Genomic DNA, 18,714 nt, shown 5'->3' on the forward strand with positions numbered 1-18,714 from the left:
AACTCACCCATTAACTTCGCCTACACATGCGAAGAAAAGCGGAACATGTATGATCATGTTCTCCTTCCTTCGCTGTGCTAGAGTTGAGATGCCTCATTGGGGTCTACATTGCTGGAAACATGTGCTATGAACAACCTTCGTTGTATGGATGCAGCGGTGGTCAGCACAACAGTGACTTTGTGACCCCGCGGGACCCTCTTCCACCCCCATTTGCAGCATGTCTTCTAGGTCAGACGCCTGGATTTAGTAGCTACGCCTTTGCCATGGATGTGAATGGACGCGTTGCTGGTACTACGGGGTCTATACCCTCGTCTGGCTCAAACTTTTAACCACTCCATGGCCCAGCTGTTTCATGTCCGGGTGCTGCCCCACTTCGGGCGTCTTGAAGACAGCAACGACGTTTCATGGCCCTGGAAGATCGCCGGGTGTTTCATTCCCATCTCATTGGGTTGGGCCGCTGGAGACGTCTCTTTTGCAGCGTACATGATTCCGTCAGCGTTGGCTGAGTCCAAGTGTTTCGTGCGTGCCCTGGTACCCACCCGAACGAAACGAGTCTGAACGACATCCATGTCATTCGTACAGCCCATGCGAATGTTTCTGCGCTTGATGCAGCGGCCATGGTACGTGGACTCGGAAACGAAACAAGGCTGAGGTGTTTGATCAGTTGCTCAAGCCTTGTTGCGACATGAAAGGCGATGTTAGCATGCTGATCATGATATCCTTCCCGATAGGCGCAAATACTCGAACCTACATCGTTTTGAATGCCGCACTCAGCTCTGTCCTTTGCAACGTCATCGACAAGGACTTCACCCGCAACGGCGACATCATGCGGTCGCTCATCACAGTGGGAGGGTGAGTTGCCTTTCCTTTTGCAATCTATCCAGCCATCCAGTCCTCTCTTGCCTTTCTATGCCGCTCTGCCTTTAAACACTTGCCTTTTTCGTCCCCTTCAAACGAATCTCAAACCCCATTCACCTCCGATCGTATATTAAAATCACCTTACCGGCCCCACCCCCATCCCGAGGCCTTACCTTCACGTTTATTCGATATCTTTCCTGCGATCACTCCTGTATTTTTCGTGCTGGCATCTATCTCGTCCTAAAACAGCGCGCACTTCACTGTCAGTCGCGTGATACGTAGCCTTCCTTATGAGACTGAAGGCGCTGGCATGCAGCGTACCTGGATATCAGCTGCGGGATGATCCGCATTCAGTCCCAAAGTCGGGGGGAGGTGGGAGGCAGCGTGTCAGCCTGTAACGGGGATCCAGACAGTCTCCGAAGACATGGGTCGTTTGCGATAGTGGGTCTTGTGGAATGAATGAGAGGTGGGATTGGGGGTAGCTGCGCAGCTGGTGAAGGCTTCGCTGACAGTGGTTACGGAGAGGGGAAGGTTGAGCACGCTGGGAAGGAAATGTCGATCCCTATGGAGTATCCCGCACGAATTCAATTCGGAGCTTCCTCGGTGCTTCACTAGGGTCACATCCTCACTCCCTGGCTTCCTTGGGCTTAGAAGAGATGTTTTGCATCCATAGACGTGAGCCTTACTGGTGCTCCGTGCTGTCTACTTGAGTTCTGCGCTTGGAGGTTGACGTCACGTAGTGATTCCAATTCTCTTATCTTTAGTCTCTCGTCAAGAGAACGACATGGAAGTCCATCCACATGGGTAGGTATCGGTGCATAGGAGACTTCGGAGCCCACACTCAAGTACCAAGCTCTGAGCATCAGAAGCTAGGTCCGATTGACTTGTCGTTGACCTGGGATGTGGAGAAAGCGATCTCGAATGCAAGTTCGAGAGGACTTATCTAATGATGGCCAATGGCGGAGCTCATGAGAACAGCATACTAGCAAAGGGAAATCAAGTGCGACCTGTATTCATCTTCCTGATGGAAGGGAACACTATCTGCTATCTTCGGTGAGAAGTTGAGGTACTTGGAAGCCAAGAATTCATCTCTTTCCTGGATTCGATGTACTATCATTGACAACGGTATGCAACGCGGTCATAGTGTTGCAACGGACCTTATCGCAGCCCAGGCGCTGCTTTATTGGCCCAGATTTTTATCTAATCCTATGCAGGCGAACGCGACAGTGCTTTCTATTTAACTTTTGTAACGGAGAAGCAATTGCTTCTCAGAGGAATGCGTTATCAGTGGTAGAATTTTCGTTGCAAAAGCAAAAATCCCACGTAGTTTGGACATTCCGCAATGAGTGGGAGTGGATTGACCGTATAAACTACATATAAATTAACAATGAATGTTTTCTAACCCACTGGTCTACATTTCATGCCCCTCGTACCCTTTCTGAAGAGACGAAACAGAAATCTTGGGAGCGTGACAGGAGCGAGAGAGCGTTCCCAGCAGTTTGCAACGCGACCTCCCGCGACTTTCATCAAACGATCAAAAGTTTGTCACGCTCCCCCCTTCGGAGTTGCCAATGATGTGACATCGGAGTGTTCGCCATCATGTCACAGTCGTTGCAACACTATGACTTTTGGTACTTTTGAGACACCCTCCACCGGCCTCCCTCTGGCAGAACGAGAACTTCGCTGATTCTCTAAATGACTAAATAACTGGATAGCCGAATAGAACAGCAACCTAAATACCAAATTTCAAATTCCCAAAATGAGTACACAGAGAGATATAGAAGAGAGAGTGAAATCCGTTGCAACACCCTGCAAACGATAGTATTGGTGACATGACATTGTATGAGCATTCGATGACGATGAGGGTGCTCAGCTAAAGTACTGATTGACAGCCGAAATTCTCGCCACACAGTATAAAAGGGTCAGCTGCACCAACCAATCCTTCCCAGAGCAATCCGACCCCCGCTCTACTACGCCTTCTAAGCAAGCAAGCTCTTTTCCCACTACAAAAACAATGTCCGAGTGAGCCACTGTATCGCTGCATGCTACTGTGGAAGATTACTTACCTTGCACGGCTCCAGCCTTACAGGAAAGGATACCATCACCGTCGGTGGTTGGTACGTTATCAACATCTGGCAGGACCCTTCCAGGGTCTTGACCAATGTCGGTAACGACATCTACCTCCAGTCGTACGAGGAGGGCAACAAACACCAAATCTTCTACGCTACCCACGACTCCAGCAACCGCCTCGGGTTCGTCTGCGTCGGGACCAACAAGCGCATGGGACGCAACCGATACGAAAACGTCAAGTGCGAGGATCCTCCCAGTGAGCAGGGATCCTGGCAGGCGTTTTACCTTGACGACCAAGCTGGCGGTGGTAGGAAGATGACGATGACCATCTATGACACGCTTACCCCCATGAAGTACGCCTCTGACTCTGAAGGACAGTACCTGACCCTCTCCAAGGACGGAGACCTCAAGTTCGGATTCACTAGGGTTGGTCCTCCCTCTTGAATGCTCCAAGCATCCGCGTGGGTAGATGCCATCTCCCGAGCCCGACCTTTCCCCATCTCCGAAACCTGGCTTACGAACCGTGATCAGTTTGTGTTGTGATTGTCTCGACCGTAGTTAGCAGTCTATCGTAAGAAAAACCCACATATGTAGTATTCTGTAACCCTGTGCACGGACACAAACTCGTTGTCAAATGCTACGTACTGTTACCTTGTGCCTTCTTGGTTAAATTCTCAGCGGCTTCCGCCACATATCTTACATCTTGACCTCATCAGCTGCAGCCAAGCCTGCGAGGCTGATGCAGGTAGTGGGCCTATGGGATTATCCGACTCGGACAACAATTCAATGCACATCGTAACCTTCGGCGTTACCTGCCACCTGGAGGGCCGGCAGGTAACTCGCCTAAAATCCCTACTACTGTATGAGCTTATGGGCACAGTCACGTTACAGGACGTCATGAGACTAGCTTAGAGGGCGTGCTGAACCGGGAATGAGGGAATCTGTGTCAGTCCTTTGGGAAATTCACTGTACTGAAATTTTCCGCAATGACGTCTGTCCCTCGACCTGACAAACGCTGTTCGCCGTCCGCCTTGCTCTGTGCACATCATAGTTCCTAACCAGAGCCATTCTCGTACGATCTCTCCCAACCATCCAGTCCTCCGTTTCCTTTTACACTTTAAATTTAAACACTTCCCTATTTCGACCTCGCCTTCAAACGAAGCTCAAACCCCACTTTCCGTCGACCTTAAATTAAACTCGCACCCCACCGCCTGCACCACTCCAACACCCTGTCCTGCGATGGATCGTTCTGACATATGTTTGTCGCCGTGCGCTATACTTTGTTATAGTTTACCGCGGACTCACCACCCTCATCCCAGAAAGAAATTTCATTTCATCCAACGGTCCTTGGCGGGTGGATGGGAAGCGAAAGGTCAGCGCAGGGCGCTCCGTTCTTACTTAGAACACCCTTAGCGGAGACAGAATGAACTTTCCAAGGAGGCAGGAGTGAACCGACACTGCAATCACTTCATACGAGAATAGGAATAGGGGCACTATATGCGAAAGCTTAGCTGGCAGCGGGGATGGAAAAGACAGCATTGAGGAACGAAGAGCGGTTCTTATGGAGCATTCTACATCATAGAGAGCTTAGTTTTTGACTTTTGGGGTGCCTTCTGTACTCAATGGTGTGTCTATGTCGACGGCGAACTTCTGGATTCTCATTATAGAAATCCGAGGTGTTTTGTGACACTGGTGTGTCCCTCGCCTAGGGTCCTTCCTCCGGTATTCTAACCCATTTCCAGGGTCTTGCAGGGACTTGAATCCACCCTATCTACGGCGAAATATTCTCTGTTCTACCCAGCGCACACACCATACGCGAATAACGCAGATCCCGATTCCTTCGCTGCCTCGTGGGGTGGTCGTGACGAAGCATGAAGCTAACTAGCCACTAGCTCGCCACGCACTGCCAGGCAGCTCCAACGATAGCACACGCCTCATTCCCAAAAAACATGCTTTAGTTCCAAAAAGCTTCAAACATAGGTCTACATAGGTGGCGCGACATACGCGCTAGTAGTCAGCCTCTCATTGCTTCTAAGTATACAGCCACGCTTCGAAACTTCAGAATCAGAAACCGTTCTCCCAAGCACGCGCACTGCTGAGAATAGAGGCGATCTCCATGTACATGTTCTATCGCCACACGGTTTCCCACATCGCAGAACCCGACGGCCATCTCCACATCCTCGGGACGAGCGCGAAGAAAAACATACAAGGGGCCTTCCATCATAAAACCCCCTCCCATCTCCATCCATCCAGCCACCCAACTCTACTTAAGTAAGGACACACAGACGAACTCAAAGTGACTGGAATCTGGACCATTGAACACGGGAAGGTGCCTTCAGCCTTATTTTACCCAGACATGTGGGATACGTGATCGATGGGAAGGGTTGGGATGCAGGGAGCGGAGTCTGGCCGTGTACCAAGGTCCCAGAGTAAAGGGAAATTAAAACGATCGAGAGATGGCCCTTGGACGGCCACTTTCAAGTAACGTTTGGAAGGGACCCCCCATTTCGGTGTTAATCTGGGAATTATTTTTTTTTACATTTCTCAAGGATGTCGACGGAGTTCCAAGTTTTGGATAATCTCCCCTTCTTCTTCGGTCGTGTTAGAGTGCGCAGGGAGGATAGCGCCGCTGCGCACAGCGCCCTGGTACACATTCCTTACATAGTCCAGAACCTGTATGACGACGACGACTTGAGGTGAACCGCGAGAAACAACGCCGATCGCAACGAAAATCATGCACTCTGCGCGTGCAATGACATAGTTCTTCACTCCAGTTCAGAAGAACCCGAGATCCCAACCACATCCATGCAGAAAAAGTCCCGCCCACCGCGGAGAAAGCGCTCGAGAAAGAGGAATGTCAAGGTTAGTCACCTAATTGCTCAGAACACTCCTGGACGAACTTAGCACCAACACTCCCTGATCGCCGTCGCCTTCTTTCAAGGTTCCAAGAACCAAAAGAACGGAATCGATGGTGGCGAAATGTTCACATGCTCGATAAAGTGGGTATGTCCTTAACACATATGTTTTTGAACTGATTACTGGAAAGAGGCAAGATGTCTGTCATATCGAGGAAGAGTGGAGATGGGGTTACCCGGATCTGGGCTGTTCGCGCGCGGTATTATCGTCCCCAAGAAAGTCCGAGGAAGAGAAAGATATGGCAGATGCCAGTGGATAAGTAGGACAGACTGGTTTATGACGTAGTCTTGTCAGGACTCACTGGCAAGGTGGTTGCCGCGCGGTAGGGGAATAGTCATAAAATCGCTGCGGCAAATTCTGGATAAGGAAGGAGCGGACGGGAAGGTAGGGTGGAAGAAGGATAGATAACATACCCCTCGAGCAGGCAATTCGTCCAGAGAGTGGGTATCGGGTGACCCTGTTATTGAGATCTCGAATCTGCGTTGTCGCTATAGAGTCCCCCTGGTCCCCAACGAGTCATAATAAAGGTGAATGTCTCCATTCCTCTATTAACTTTAGACTCAAACTTCACAAGTGACGTCGAGTTTCGAACTTCGAGAAGGTGGTTACGAGGTCTAGAGCACCATAGCTATGATAATCTTTTATAAGGTTCAGACAGACATAAGGGATGAATCACAAACATATGAAGCGCGAAGTTGGAGTTACTGTATGGCGGGGTCCGCAGTCCGCCCACTGCCTATACATGAATCCCGCACCGTGTGCCAAAAAAAGGGACGCGGGAACAAGTCGAGAGGTCTTACCTGCCAGGGATTATGGTTTAGTCTCCCGGTCACACATCAGGACATACCAGAAAAAAACCCAGCTCGGAAAAGATCTGGAACACTTGGAAAGGAAGGAGATGTGATAAGATGGAACTTGAGGAAGGGTCTGTCACGGGGAGCGTGTACGTACGTGCGTGCGTATACATACTCGTACCCGCGCTGATTAGCGCCCCTAACCTCAGGGTACTGACGTCGATGTTGGGTGATTAGGCCTTTAGGTCCGATGGAGGGGAAGAGCTTCTACAACCCGATGTCTTCGTCTGCAGACCCAGGGATTGTACGGTGAGCGTAGTATAAGTACCAGAGTCCGTCAATGTGTAAGGAAGACCCGTACCGAGGCTATCCAAGCTTTGTTGTATTTCAAGTTCAGACGTTGTGACCTGGGAGATAGAAATGATGAAGCTCGCTCGGGACTCGGGCCCTGGAAAAGGGCGTATTATTGAATAGAGTTAGCATCGGCTTATCCGGACAGAGTATAACCTGTCCTGAATAGCTACAACGCCTACCAATGACATACCTACTTCCCTCTACTCAATTGAAAAGCCCTCCTCGCAAATGATGATATCGAACACGTATGGAACGTGCTGCGGGTGCGAGTGCTTGGCCTGCCAGAATGTGTTGGTCTCCAAGACATCGCAAAACTCACCACTCGGAAAAATTAAAGAGATTGGCTCGAAAGCGTAGGTGCGGACCAGAAGAGCGGGACGCCCGCATCATCTGACTTGTATCCTGAGAACAGCGCAGATGACCGACCGTCCGAAGGTTGACAGAAGGCAGTTCGATGACGATAGAGGTTTGTTGGGCGGGTGGATGGTCGCAAGGCAGCCTCCTGGTTTTATTGTGCGCTGTCAGTGTTAGTTTTTGTACTCGGTAACAGGGAGACGACTAGCGCGTGTGATCGATGGAAAGGAATCGAGTAACCATGTTCTCTTAGGCTAACTGTCGGCCGTCACCCATGGAGAATATGCTCAGTTGGAAGTGTTATATGTCGTAGTCTAAAATGTGTGATGTTGTGAAGAGGTGAGGTATCAATTGTGAGGAATGATGAAGGTTCAATACCACTTTTACTCTCTCGTACATAATTGGATTCCCCACTAGATGGAACTTCGTCCAGGATCTTTATGGTATCTGGACCCGATCGATTGGTCAGAATCACTAGCCGCTGAGTTGTCGAGCGGGAATTGAACCACTATCCTTTCAGCAATATCAAGGGTCGAGGGCGATGTTGGAGTGTGGTTTCGAGGATAAGCCTAACCAGACTATCATTTCACTTCGAGTAGAGGTTTGAGTGAAAGCCTGAGGAGAAGACGCCTTCCCCAAACCCAGTGCGTCATAAACACATGGAGGGCAGGCACCCAGATTAGTACCAGAGGGGTGGGCGGCGCAAAGCGAACGGCCCATTTTGTCAAGGCGAGGTGAAAACGAGATGGATTGGCCAGATGAGAGAGGAGAGGGCGAGACGCGGCATACTAGTAATCTTGACAGAAGGCTGTTTTCGATCGGGAGGAGCGAGTTGGAGGGGCTAAGCTCCGGAGGAGAGGCTCGATAAAGCCAATGTATGGTTTCCTACCCATCTTCGAATGTCCAAATAAGTTTCTTGGTGCGAGTGAGATGGATGGATTTTTTATAGTGAATGCATACCGCGCGGAGGACACGTACCTAATTATATTACCGATTATGTATGCCTTTGCTAGATGCCGTAGCCTCACCGAGTTGAGAGGGGGGAGAAGGTTATACGTGGGCATTTCGGCGATCGATGGATTGAGAATCTGGGAACCAGCAAGTGGGGCTCTGGGTCCCTCGTGCGTTCCATGATCCGTGTCATGGGGTGTGGTGACGGTGACCTACCTCGAGGCGATAACATACCATCCTCGATTTGGAGGCGGGATTTGTGCGCGCTCCCGTCGTGGAGGCGTGCGGCGTCTTCCCGACATGTGAATGGCATATAGTCTCTATGATTGTTAGTTGAAACCCGTTTGTATCGAGTGCTGTTTAGGTACTTTTCTGACATTCAAAATACGGGAAGTCATACCTCCCCTTTTGTACGGTCAGTGACAACGCCGCTGTCCTGGTATTGTGTTCGATAACATATCGTTATTAGCCGAATGGGCCCGAAGAAAAGCCCTTTCCCTCCATTGCAGGGAGAGAAGGACTTCGAAATAGGAAGCCAGGTGCGTCCATCTTTGGCTCGGGTATTTCGAAGGTAGAGAGGCGTGTCCAGCTGGACGCCTTACGAGGCTTTGTTTGGAAAAGAAAATATGACTTGCCATTGGTGGAAAGATGAAGGCCTTACCAGGAAAAGCAGCGGCGACCCAAATCTGCGGGAAGCTGGATTGATGGCGAACGAGTCCGAGAGATTGGATACCCAGAACAGCGGCACCAGTGACATTAGTAATAGATAAGTCCTGTAAAAGGAAATTGTCAGAAATTGTGTTTTTTATTCGGACAAACCCTAAAGCCAACGACACCGTTGTCCGGGGCGAACTTCAGAGTCTTTATTACGCGGGGACTCTCACAGGATCTCGGCTGCCCCTTACCCCCCTTCCCCGTCGACACCAACATTCCTCCTCATCGCCCACGACGACCCCGACGACGACAACGACGATGTCGGGACACTACGCCCATGATAGGGATCGATTGTGAGTATTCAGGCGTCTCTTTTCTGCCGTGGGCCCGAATCGTTGGGTCGCCCTGTAGAGTTCAATAGCTCCCACAGCACGAAGCGCGACCATTGCGATAACGACCCATGGATCCATTTTCTGTCCCGATTTTCGACTGAGCGGGTTCGCTGACTGTTTTTTTTCCCTTCTCTGGCGCTGTCCTTTTCCCGGTTTTCGTCCTTGAAACGGCGATATGGCGAATATTCAATACCTCGGGATCCCCAACGATGTGCACGACAATAGGGTTTACGAGCTCATTATGCGACAAGAGCCGAAGCAGGCGAGGATGTGCGGTGTTGGCGGCAAAGGTGCGTCATCATCGCGCATACCGTCAAGCCCACGCGGGTTCCTGACGTTTACTGTCCCCCAGCCGATCGACGTCCAATTGACCCCCCGCCAATTGTCCAACTCAGAGTGATCGATCCCGCCGCCAATGAGCGACGGCGGCGCAACGAGGCCAACGGATCCCCCGCCCCAAACGCCGACGACGACTCCCTCGACAACAGCTACGCACAGTCGTTCCTCCAGAACCCATATTATTTTATGTTCGCGAGTTTGGCGAAGCCAGACGATGATGCCGAACTCCACTGGCTGAAGGTGAGATACCCCACACTGGCCTCGGCTGAGAAGCCCACATGTTGATGAAAATTAGGATGGCCGGACACGGTGTACGACAGGATCGGTAGTGTCTTCTCTATACCATCTCAAAGATCCTCAAAACAACAACGAAGGTGCGCCATTATCACACCGTATGGGTTTTCCTGAGACCGACCGGGTTTGTAGATGCCGGCTTCTTCGTCTTCCCCGATCTCAGCGTGCGGACTGAGGGCAGCTATCGATTGAAACTTAGTTTGTTCGAGGTTGTTGGGTGAGTACTGTCCCTCTCTCCGTGGACAGATGTACCTGGCGACTCCCGGACATCACTTGCCATGATGCAATGAATCGTGATGCGCCAGAGGGATGGAGCCTACATTAAGATTCCTGCAACGTTCCTTGCCATTTGGCGATAACCCAAGTTGCTATCCCTCTGGCCGCTCATTTTCCCTTCATTTCCAAATAATTCACTCCGACGATATCTAATACCTCTATTAGCAACAACGTTCGACATTGTAAATCGATATACTCCGCCCCTTTCTATGTTTATACCGCGAAGAAATTCCCCGGCATGGAAGGTAAGTTGCAGACGTTTGACAGTCCGCGATGTACATACTCAAATTCCCGTCACCCTTTCAGAGTCGACGCCGCTTTCCTGTTCTTTGGCCGATCAGGGCATTAAGATCCGTATTCGCAAAGACATCAGAGTACGCAAGAGACCCAATCAAGGTTACGATCTTCCTTTGCCTCTGCCCATGGACGAACAGCAAGACGACGAGGAAGACGATCAAATAATCCGGCGGGAACCCAAACGTACCCGCACGGATGATGGTAGTCTCGATAACGCACGTACCAACGGTACGGTGTCGTCTGCGTTGGCGCCTTTGGGCCAACAGCCACAACAGCCCCAGCAACAGTCTTGGCCTCCCCCGACCGGGCAGGATCCTGCCCTTGGTCCCAGCATCCCGCCGCCACCGAATGCTACGATGAGCTCGACTCTGACCGTTGGTGATGTACCTGGCTCTGGCACAATGAACATGACTTCGTCGCCGTCGATACCTGGCCCTCCTGCGACCTACGACTCTCGCGCGCCGGCACAATACCCGCCTTACGATCAAACTTCTCAGCCAATGCAACAGACGCAACCGCAACAACCTTACCGCGACCCGAACCAGCCTTCTGCTGCCCCTCAACAACCACCCCCGCAGCACATGCCCCCTCCGCCACCGGCTGTTCAGCACCAGCCTCAGCCCCAGCCACCTCAGCAGCCTCAGCCGCAACAGCAGGTCTATCAGCAACCGCCAGCCCAGCACATGCCCCCTCCGCCAGGGCACGTTCATGCCCAACCGCCGCCGCCGCCACACGGGCATATGGCGCCAGCTCCTCCGCCGCCCCCTCAAGGATATGCACCGTATCCTCAGACCTGGGGTGCCCCACCGCCGCCTCAGCAACCGGTTTACGACGGCTATTACCATCATCAGCAGCATGCACCTCCGGTGCCTCAACACCACTACGCTGCGCACCCCAATGCTTATGCCCAACCTCCTCCGCCCCCCGCTCACGTAACCCCTAGGTATGACTATTACCAGCAGCAGCATCCCCCGATGCCTGCGCAGTATGGGTATTATGATCAGTCTGGGCAAATGCACCATCAACAGTTGCCTCCTCAGCAGCAACAACCAGCTCCCCAGTATGCCGTTCCTCCTCATCATCAGGGCGTCCCACCTCACCACCAGCCACCACCCCCGCATCCCCAGTACGTTCAGCCGCCGCCAGTAGGTACTGCCCCGCAACAACCAGTACCTGGTCAGACTGCTGCTCCGGCGCTGCCCCCACCAGCAACAGGATCTCCAAATGTGGCGCCTCCGCCTATCGCACAGCAAACTCAACAACATCAACAACCTCCTCAACAGCCTCCCCCTCAACAACAAGCACAGCCTCCAGCAGTAACGCCCAATTATGATTATTCCTCTTCCTATAGACCGGCTACTGGCTCTCCTCAGCCACGACCCCCTTATGCCCCTCCACATCCTCAACAAACCCAACCACCGCCGCCACCCCCTTACACCCCTTATACCGCCCCTCCTCCTCCCCATATGCAGCAGAGGATGAACCCATACCCCCCGCCTCCTGCTCCCTATTACTACGGCACTCCCCAACAACCCCCGCCAGCCACAGCCAACGTCAACGGCGACTGGTCGACCAACGGATACACCCAGCAACAACCTCCCGCGTCCGCCTGGCCGGACTACAGCCAACCTCAACCACCAATGCAGCCCCAACACCAGCCTCCCCACATCCAACAACCCAACCCGATCCAACCTCAACCTTCCCTCCCTCCTCCCGTCCCGCAGACCCCGACGTCCTCGTCAAGCAGCTTGATGGGCGCGACCAACGGTGACCGCATCCAGCTTGCACCGCTGCGATCGGGAAGCAGCGGTCACGCGTCTTCTGCTAGTGGACCGCCCAGTACGGGAGCTGGAAGTCCGGTGCTCCTCTCTCGTCTCCTGTTGCTGTTACGAATGGGCACCATACGCCCCAGCAGCAACAGCAGAACGGGTATGTGATGTCCCCGGTTAGGAGTAACAGTCGGGATGGATATGGTCCGTCTGTGACTCCTCCGTCGAGGGAACGGGATGATAGGTCTGGTGGACGGGAGTCTTCGAGGGAGAGTGATGGAAGGAAGAAGAACCCGTTGGCTATCAACAGTATCATCTCGGACGACCATACGAGATGAACGATGAGCGACTAGCGTGCTGGTCGTTGGTTCCTCGAAATCAAAAAACGACACTGGGAGTGTCCGTTGTATTTTTATCAACTGGGTTTGGGCGGTTTTTATTCGGCGTCGCGGTTTTCTCAACGTATTGATTTTTTTTCTTACATTTCTTTGCATGCATCGATTTGATCATCCATTAGTTCTCTCTTCTCGCATATCCTAACGACATACCTCGTCCATTGCGATATCCTTTTTCACCTGTTTATTGCTTTTCTATCGCTTTTTATCGCTATCATCGATGCATCTACCACCTCCCATTTTTCAACCACGAGCTACATACATCATCATCGTCTACCCACATCTCAATGCTGTACCACCACTAATTCTTTCCTCTTTCTACTTGCCTGTTATCTTTGTTCCTTTTTCATTGTTGTAACACACCCCTGTAGCAGCGATGGTAACGCTTTTGCACATCGATATCAATTAACATTGAAGTGACAAGATGGCGTGTACCCCGTGGAGGGCAGCGAAGAGCATATGATCCAAGGAAAAGAAGAGGCTGTTCTAAGTTACTAGTTTACCTATATTACAATTACAGCGAGGAACGACAAAACGAAGGTGAAGAGAGTATAAACAAAAAGAGCAACGCGAACGAAGTTGCAAGCAGACAGAGTCTATCTAGAGGGAATCAACGAAAGGAGCGAATATACGAATGAACGTCGGGAGAGGACAAGTGAACGAATGGCGAACAGAGAAAGAAAACCGCGGATAGTCCAGGAGAAACGAAAATGTCTTTGGGGAAAGCAATGTCAGAGGATGATAACAGAAAAAAGAGCATATTGAACGGGTCCTTGGGCCATGCAGAGGTTGTGGTCAGACCCTCAATCCTGGTTTGGACGTGCTCCTGGTGGGTGTATTCCTCATGAACTATAATTCCAGTTGACTTTGATACGTCCAACGCCTAGGGGTGCCAGTGCTTCGAATGCTGCTGGAGACAGGTCGAGGCTGTATCGGCTGCATCCTGGGCACGAGTCGACGACGAGGGCTCGTACGGATCGGCCGTGGTCTGGGGGTGGGAGCTGTTAGCACTGGCTGGGATATGGACATGAACAGGGACTTTGCGTACAGTGGATAGTGATATGCTGGTGACACCGATGATGTCCACTGTTCTCCTCGAGAGACAAAGCGACGACATATTGGGATTCCGTGTTCTCTTCTCCACAACTACCCAGCTATAACAGAAGAACGTGTCAGGAATCCCGATCTTCACCCAGCTGAACGCCACGGAGAGAGAGAGAGATTTGAATCGCAAGCAGTACTCACACCGGGAGTATACCAAGTTGCTAGGAACGAAATCGTGGTCAGCCACACTTGCTCTCTTTGAAGGTGGGTCAGGACCACAATCAACCAGCTGGGGCTTACCATCTCCATGATGGGAATTCGCATTCACTCCGTGACACGCAAACGCGAAAAGGGTGGTGAACAGAACCGTCAAGATCTTGTTATAGTGCATCGTCTGGATCGTCCTCGTTGCTGGTGGAGTCGGCGTGTAGAGTCGGGGCGCCTCTTGTCGCAACTGGAGGGTCGTCGTCGAACAAGGGGCGAAGAGGAAAATTGGGATGTGGTCTGTGTTGGGCGGTCGGCGCCTGTGGGTTGGGTGATCGCGGCCTCGGGGGCGGGTTTCGAAGCGAGCGAGGGAGTCGATTTGAATTGTTACTTTGGTCGTCCCGGATACCTGTGAGTATAAGAGGGCAAGCTGGCAAAATATGCTCGTAGGTTAGTATGCTGCCATTCCCGATGTCGTTGAGAGGTCGTCCACATGTGTACGGATTGGATGCGCAGTGATAGGCCGTGAGTGCATTGTACTCTTAACTTTCGCGGCTTGGTGGCACAGGGGGTTTTGAATTCCTTGGCATGAGCGCTGAATACAATATGGCCTACGCGAATGATGACATTGGTAGTCATCGTCTGGGTGCGAACTACAGGTAGTACATCTCTGAAGAGCTAGGGTCAGGAACGCGTCCAGGAGAGGAACTTGAAGAAGGGGCGGGAGAGATGACGCACATTTTAGCCCCTCACCCGCTCATGGGGCTCTTGCCACGGAACTCCCAAAATTCTAAAGATCTCTTCCTCGGTCTCTGATGCAATGATTTGACCTAAAGAGAAGATCTCAGCCCCAACTCCAATCTTCGTCATCGCTGCGGAAAGGCCACCCACCTCTATTAAGTTTGACGCGACGGTCTCTCGGATCTCGCACCACATTGCCAAACAGGCCTCTCTGGTTGAGCGAGTAGCCCATTACATTTGCCTTCAGACGCATCGCCCTGTTGAACTATAAACAAGGGGTCGGTAAGTCTCTCAATCGATGCTCCGTCAGTCAGGCAGTACGAACGATGTCATCTCCCTGGAAGGCGACGTTAGTCCAGGTCTAACAGAGTATGGAACCAGCACGTACTGTGTAATAGATCAGGGCAGCGCCTCTCGAGTGATAAGGTACAGTGAGGAAGTCTATTCTGCGCCGCTTCGAGTTTGGGACGTTCGGCAGCCGGCAAAGTCCTCGATAAACGCCCTCAAGGTCATCAATTTCTTCGGGGAGTGCCAGGTCTTCGGTGAGAACGCCTACAGCGTGCAGCTCTTGTATCAACCGACCAAGAACTCCTATATCGAGGTTAGGTCGTGGAAGGGATATGCGAGGTTCGGACGAGTACCTGCATGCGTCTTCCCGTCGTCCGTAGGCCTGGTTATTAATATGTCGATATCACCGCAAGTGGCTTTCCCTCTGTTTATCACCATGAATTGGGGCTCCAAAATAAGGGACTAAAGGATGACCGTACCGTCGGTAACTGCCCATTATTTCGACGAAGAGTTTGGGGTCCAAAGAAAGCGCTAGATGCCATATGAGACAGGTGAAAAATATATAACTTTAGACAGGTCCAACCTATGGGCTTGATGATATCGTAAATGGCCTTCGCTTCCTCTCGAGGCATCCTGGAATTAATGTCTAGAGCATATGAAGGTCAGCTGGACAGACATATCGGCAAAGTGATTTACCATCATAGTACTTGAGGCCAATTTCTTGCACAGCAGAGAGCTTAACCCCGCCCTTTCCTTGCCTGATATCGTCGAGGGTGCGACACCCCGCGTTATACCACTTGTATGCAGTGGAGCGACCTGCAAGACCATTCAGGCGTTTACTTCCTGTGGATGGCTAGAAGACGCACCGACGCCATAGATGCCTTGGAAGAGGGCTGCCGCCACGACGTCTCCAGTCCGCTCGTATTCGATCCGCCGCAGTTTGCCAGTCTCGAGGATCTCGACAATCTAAACATTTGCCTCGATCATCACTCCGCAGCAGATTCAAGGAAACAAAGACCATGCCTTCTGTGCTGTTTTGCTGCCAATACCGCGAATTTTACTTGCTTCTTCCAAGGAGCGTATTCTGCGCGGATATGAACGCAGTGCCCGTATGGCTGTATTAAGGGAGAATTCACTACATGAAAGATGTTGGGCAAAGGCGAGCCTCGAACCTTTGCTATATGCAAACACTCTCCAGCGATCATCTTCCGAGGGCTTGGCTTCATGCAACTTCATTAGCTCTGTTAGCTGAATGGAAGGGGTAAGCTTGCAGGCGAAAGAGTATTGGGTATGAGGGCGTCCCTTATCAATGACGTCCTGGTTTGGGCAGTCCGTAATTTGGGCTTCTGGATTGTCACAAGTCCAGCCCTGTGTGTGGGGTCAGCCCTATACGTATTCGGGCAGGATGGACCACAACGCACCCTTTTCCTAGGTTGGATCTCAGGGATCACATCTTCTTCATCACTTTCGGCCTCAGATACAACTCGTTGTTTCTGTCGGAACGGATCAGCAGTTGGTGCATGGAATAGCCCGATTATTCCCAACCTCTTTCATCTGCTCTGCTTTTGCCTGGTCGTAGAATTCGGCCAGTGGGTCATGGGCGAGTTTCGCCCTGGAGGATGACGCCTCGCTGAAGGCTGGCCCGAGTTGCTGCGATGCGGGAGGCGAAGGCAGTCCCCCAGGCCTGGCCTCAGTAGGTATAGCTACCGAAAGAACATCGTTGGCAGATACTTGGCTTTCATATTCGTCGGCAGCCACTGGTTCCTGAGTTGAGTCGCTGATAGCACTGTGAATGAGGAGAACGAATGACAGGCACGGCAACTTACGAGACCGGACTTGAGCCTTCTTCGACCAACCTGGCTTTCTCCTTGCCTTTCCCCTTGGACTTCGCCCGAATGAAAGATTTCGTGGCTTTCATTCCCGCTTCAAGGCGGTCAGAAAAAGCTGCATGCTGCCAGAGGTGATCTCGTAACTTCTCGTAGAGCTCGTCTTTAGTGCAAGATGCAGCCTTCCCGATGCCCCAAGTTACCCAGCTCCACTTGACTGTGGGGATGCGATCAGGGATATCCCTCAGTCTCTTCAGTCCAAGGGCGTTCACAGTTGTGGTCTCTGGGGCGTCAGTAACGATATGGGTGACCACGTTCGGGTCGTAAGTTGGAATGAGGGTCCCGCCATAACGGACGATCTAAGGAACCTGTTAATCAAGAAAGGCGAAACAAACTGCTTTCTGACATACTAGCTCCATCCGGGCCCTCGTGGTCTCCGAGGCGTTGCGCATGTCTCCGCCAGTGTAAAATATTTGGTAGCCATCTAGAAACTTGAATCCAGTCAGCGGCCGTTTGGGCAAATTGCCTGCTGCAGCCTCAGTTTGGATGTACTGGGCATATTCTGGCGGTCTCATCTTCGGTTGGTCCTTCTTGTTCTTTCCTTTGGAGGTTGTAACCTTCGGCGTCTTCTTCCCAGAGACGGAATTGGCAACCTTGCCTTTCACCTGTGACTTCATGGTGATATCGGGAGCAGGCGAGCTTGCTCGGGAGGACTCTGAAGATGACACATAGATGACGGAGCTTCCGTCAATGGAGCGTTCAGCGTGGATCACAGGGGCGGTGTCCTGTCTGTCAAGGGGCACAGTCTTCATTCGGCTCTTCGAAGCACGATGCGCAGCCACGCGTTCCCGTACTTCCAAAAGCAAGCTACTTGATTCCGAGGGAATCGCCCGATTGCGGGGCCTCTCTTTTGCAGCGGATAAAACAACACTAGGATCCTCGATAGGCGAGCTGCAGACCTCGTTCTGGACCACAATGGGACTAGCTTTCTTGCCTTCTTCAGGCGAGGGTTTCGTAGCCTTGAGCTGGGGTTGCTTGGCGCCAGATTGCGCTGTGGTCCTGATGGGCTGCAGCTTCGCCGGTTGGGCCATCAGAGCACCATTTTTGGGTGCTGCAGTCTGTACAGGCTTCGAGCCAGGAGGGATCCTACGAGAAGACTGTTAATTTTGGATATATGAACTCATATGGACCGAAACTTACGGGGACAATGTCAGTTTCGTTATCTCCTCATTCGGCAACTGGTCAGTTGACATGCGTCGCTTCTTCTTTGTACCACCAGGAGAAGACAGTCCCCGTTTCCTCGAGGCGAATGCGGGCGAAGGTGTGACCCGAACGGGACTTGCTTCCCCGTGGCTATTCCCGGGAGAGGTTGGAGGCATCGGGGCATCAGACGAGGGCTCTGGTGCATCGACATCTAATGAATTGGGCCAAGAATCATTGGTAGGAGATGAAGGCACTCCGCCATTTGTCTTTGGCTGGTAAAAACACGAACCTGGACCAGGTGATGAACTGTAGGAAAGAGCATTAGCCTGGAGCCATTGCATGCGGCCGTAGACGCTACCTGCGCAAATCAACGTGCATCTCATTCAAAGATAATTCGGGTGAATGTATGCTGCATTTTCCCAGAAACTGGCTGTTAGCCGCAGTAAATGAATGCGACCCCCCTTCGTGATGAAGGTCAGACCAACGCTTGCCCCTTATGAACAATAAATGAACTAAGAAGGTTTCCTCCAAAGTCTTGAAGGGTATGAGGGCATACCTAGGAGGCTTCCAAACGGTCCGAGTTCGCTGGAAATATTCGCCCACGTCCTCGTCTGGCAAAGACATAATATTGTCTTGTCCTTCCACAAATTTCTTGAGATTTCGCGCGGCCATTATGTCTTGATTTTCTTGTAATT

General features: G+C 51.7%; 5 protein-coding genes across 5 annotated transcripts; 4 read left to right on the forward strand and 1 right to left on the reverse strand.

Annotated features, from left to right (window-relative positions):
• Positions 1-336: 336 nt before the first annotated feature.
• On the forward strand, positions 337-1,201 carry CC1G_15265 (hypothetical protein; the record flags this gene model as incomplete). The annotated part of the gene is made up of 4 exons (XM_002910311.1): positions 337-519; positions 583-620; positions 703-852; positions 1,141-1,201. The coding sequence occupies 4 exons, from the start codon at positions 337-339 to the stop codon at positions 1,199-1,201; spliced, it is 432 nt and encodes a 143-aa protein (XP_002910357.1).
• A 1,671-nt stretch (positions 1,202-2,872) lies between these two features.
• Positions 2,873-3,372, forward strand: CC1G_01595 (hypothetical protein; the record flags this gene model as incomplete). Its single annotated transcript, XM_001833866.1, has 2 exons — positions 2,873-2,880; positions 2,940-3,372. 2 exons carry the CDS (start codon positions 2,873-2,875, stop codon positions 3,370-3,372), a joined length of 441 nt encoding a protein of 146 aa, XP_001833918.1.
• A 2,106-nt stretch (positions 3,373-5,478) lies between these two features.
• On the forward strand, positions 5,479-9,067 carry CC1G_15266 (hypothetical protein; the record flags this gene model as incomplete). Its single annotated transcript, XM_002910312.1, has 14 exons — positions 5,479-5,624; positions 5,708-5,790; positions 5,833-5,931; positions 6,179-6,228; positions 6,339-6,371; positions 6,666-6,787; positions 6,884-6,942; positions 7,159-7,345; positions 7,457-7,505; positions 7,660-7,685; positions 7,946-8,080; positions 8,360-8,467; positions 8,767-8,836; positions 9,035-9,067. The coding sequence occupies 14 exons, from the start codon at positions 5,479-5,481 to the stop codon at positions 9,065-9,067; spliced, it is 1,200 nt and encodes a 399-aa protein (XP_002910358.1).
• Positions 9,068-9,518: 451 nt separating this feature from the next.
• Positions 9,519-12,656, forward strand: CC1G_01596 (hypothetical protein; the record flags this gene model as incomplete). Its single annotated transcript, XM_001833867.1, has 7 exons — positions 9,519-9,633; positions 9,696-9,922; positions 9,978-10,056; positions 10,109-10,193; positions 10,418-10,497; positions 10,559-12,408; positions 12,462-12,656. The coding sequence occupies 7 exons, from the start codon at positions 9,519-9,521 to the stop codon at positions 12,654-12,656; spliced, it is 2,631 nt and encodes an 876-aa protein (XP_001833919.1).
• An 899-nt stretch (positions 12,657-13,555) lies between these two features.
• CC1G_01597 (DNA polymerase lambda) lies at positions 13,556-18,691 on the reverse strand (the record flags this gene model as incomplete). Its single annotated transcript, XM_001833868.2, has 18 exons — positions 13,556-13,701; positions 13,762-13,867; positions 13,959-13,978; positions 14,058-14,391; positions 14,577-14,614; positions 14,853-14,967; positions 15,091-15,293; positions 15,574-15,636; positions 15,687-15,806; positions 15,857-15,956; positions 16,040-16,074; positions 16,163-16,358; positions 16,412-16,483; positions 16,536-16,767; positions 16,817-17,175; positions 17,227-17,962; positions 18,017-18,169; positions 18,576-18,691. 18 exons carry the CDS (start codon positions 18,689-18,691, stop codon positions 13,556-13,558), a joined length of 3,144 nt encoding a protein of 1,047 aa, XP_001833920.2.
• Positions 18,692-18,714: the final 23 nt, after the last annotated feature.

Source organism: Coprinopsis cinerea (assembly GCF_000182895.1).
Source record: "Coprinopsis cinerea okayama7#130 chromosome 10 map unlocalized cont3.10, whole genome shotgun sequence".
In the NCBI taxonomy this organism is placed as follows: Eukaryota; Fungi; Basidiomycota; class Agaricomycetes; order Agaricales; family Psathyrellaceae; genus Coprinopsis; species Coprinopsis cinerea.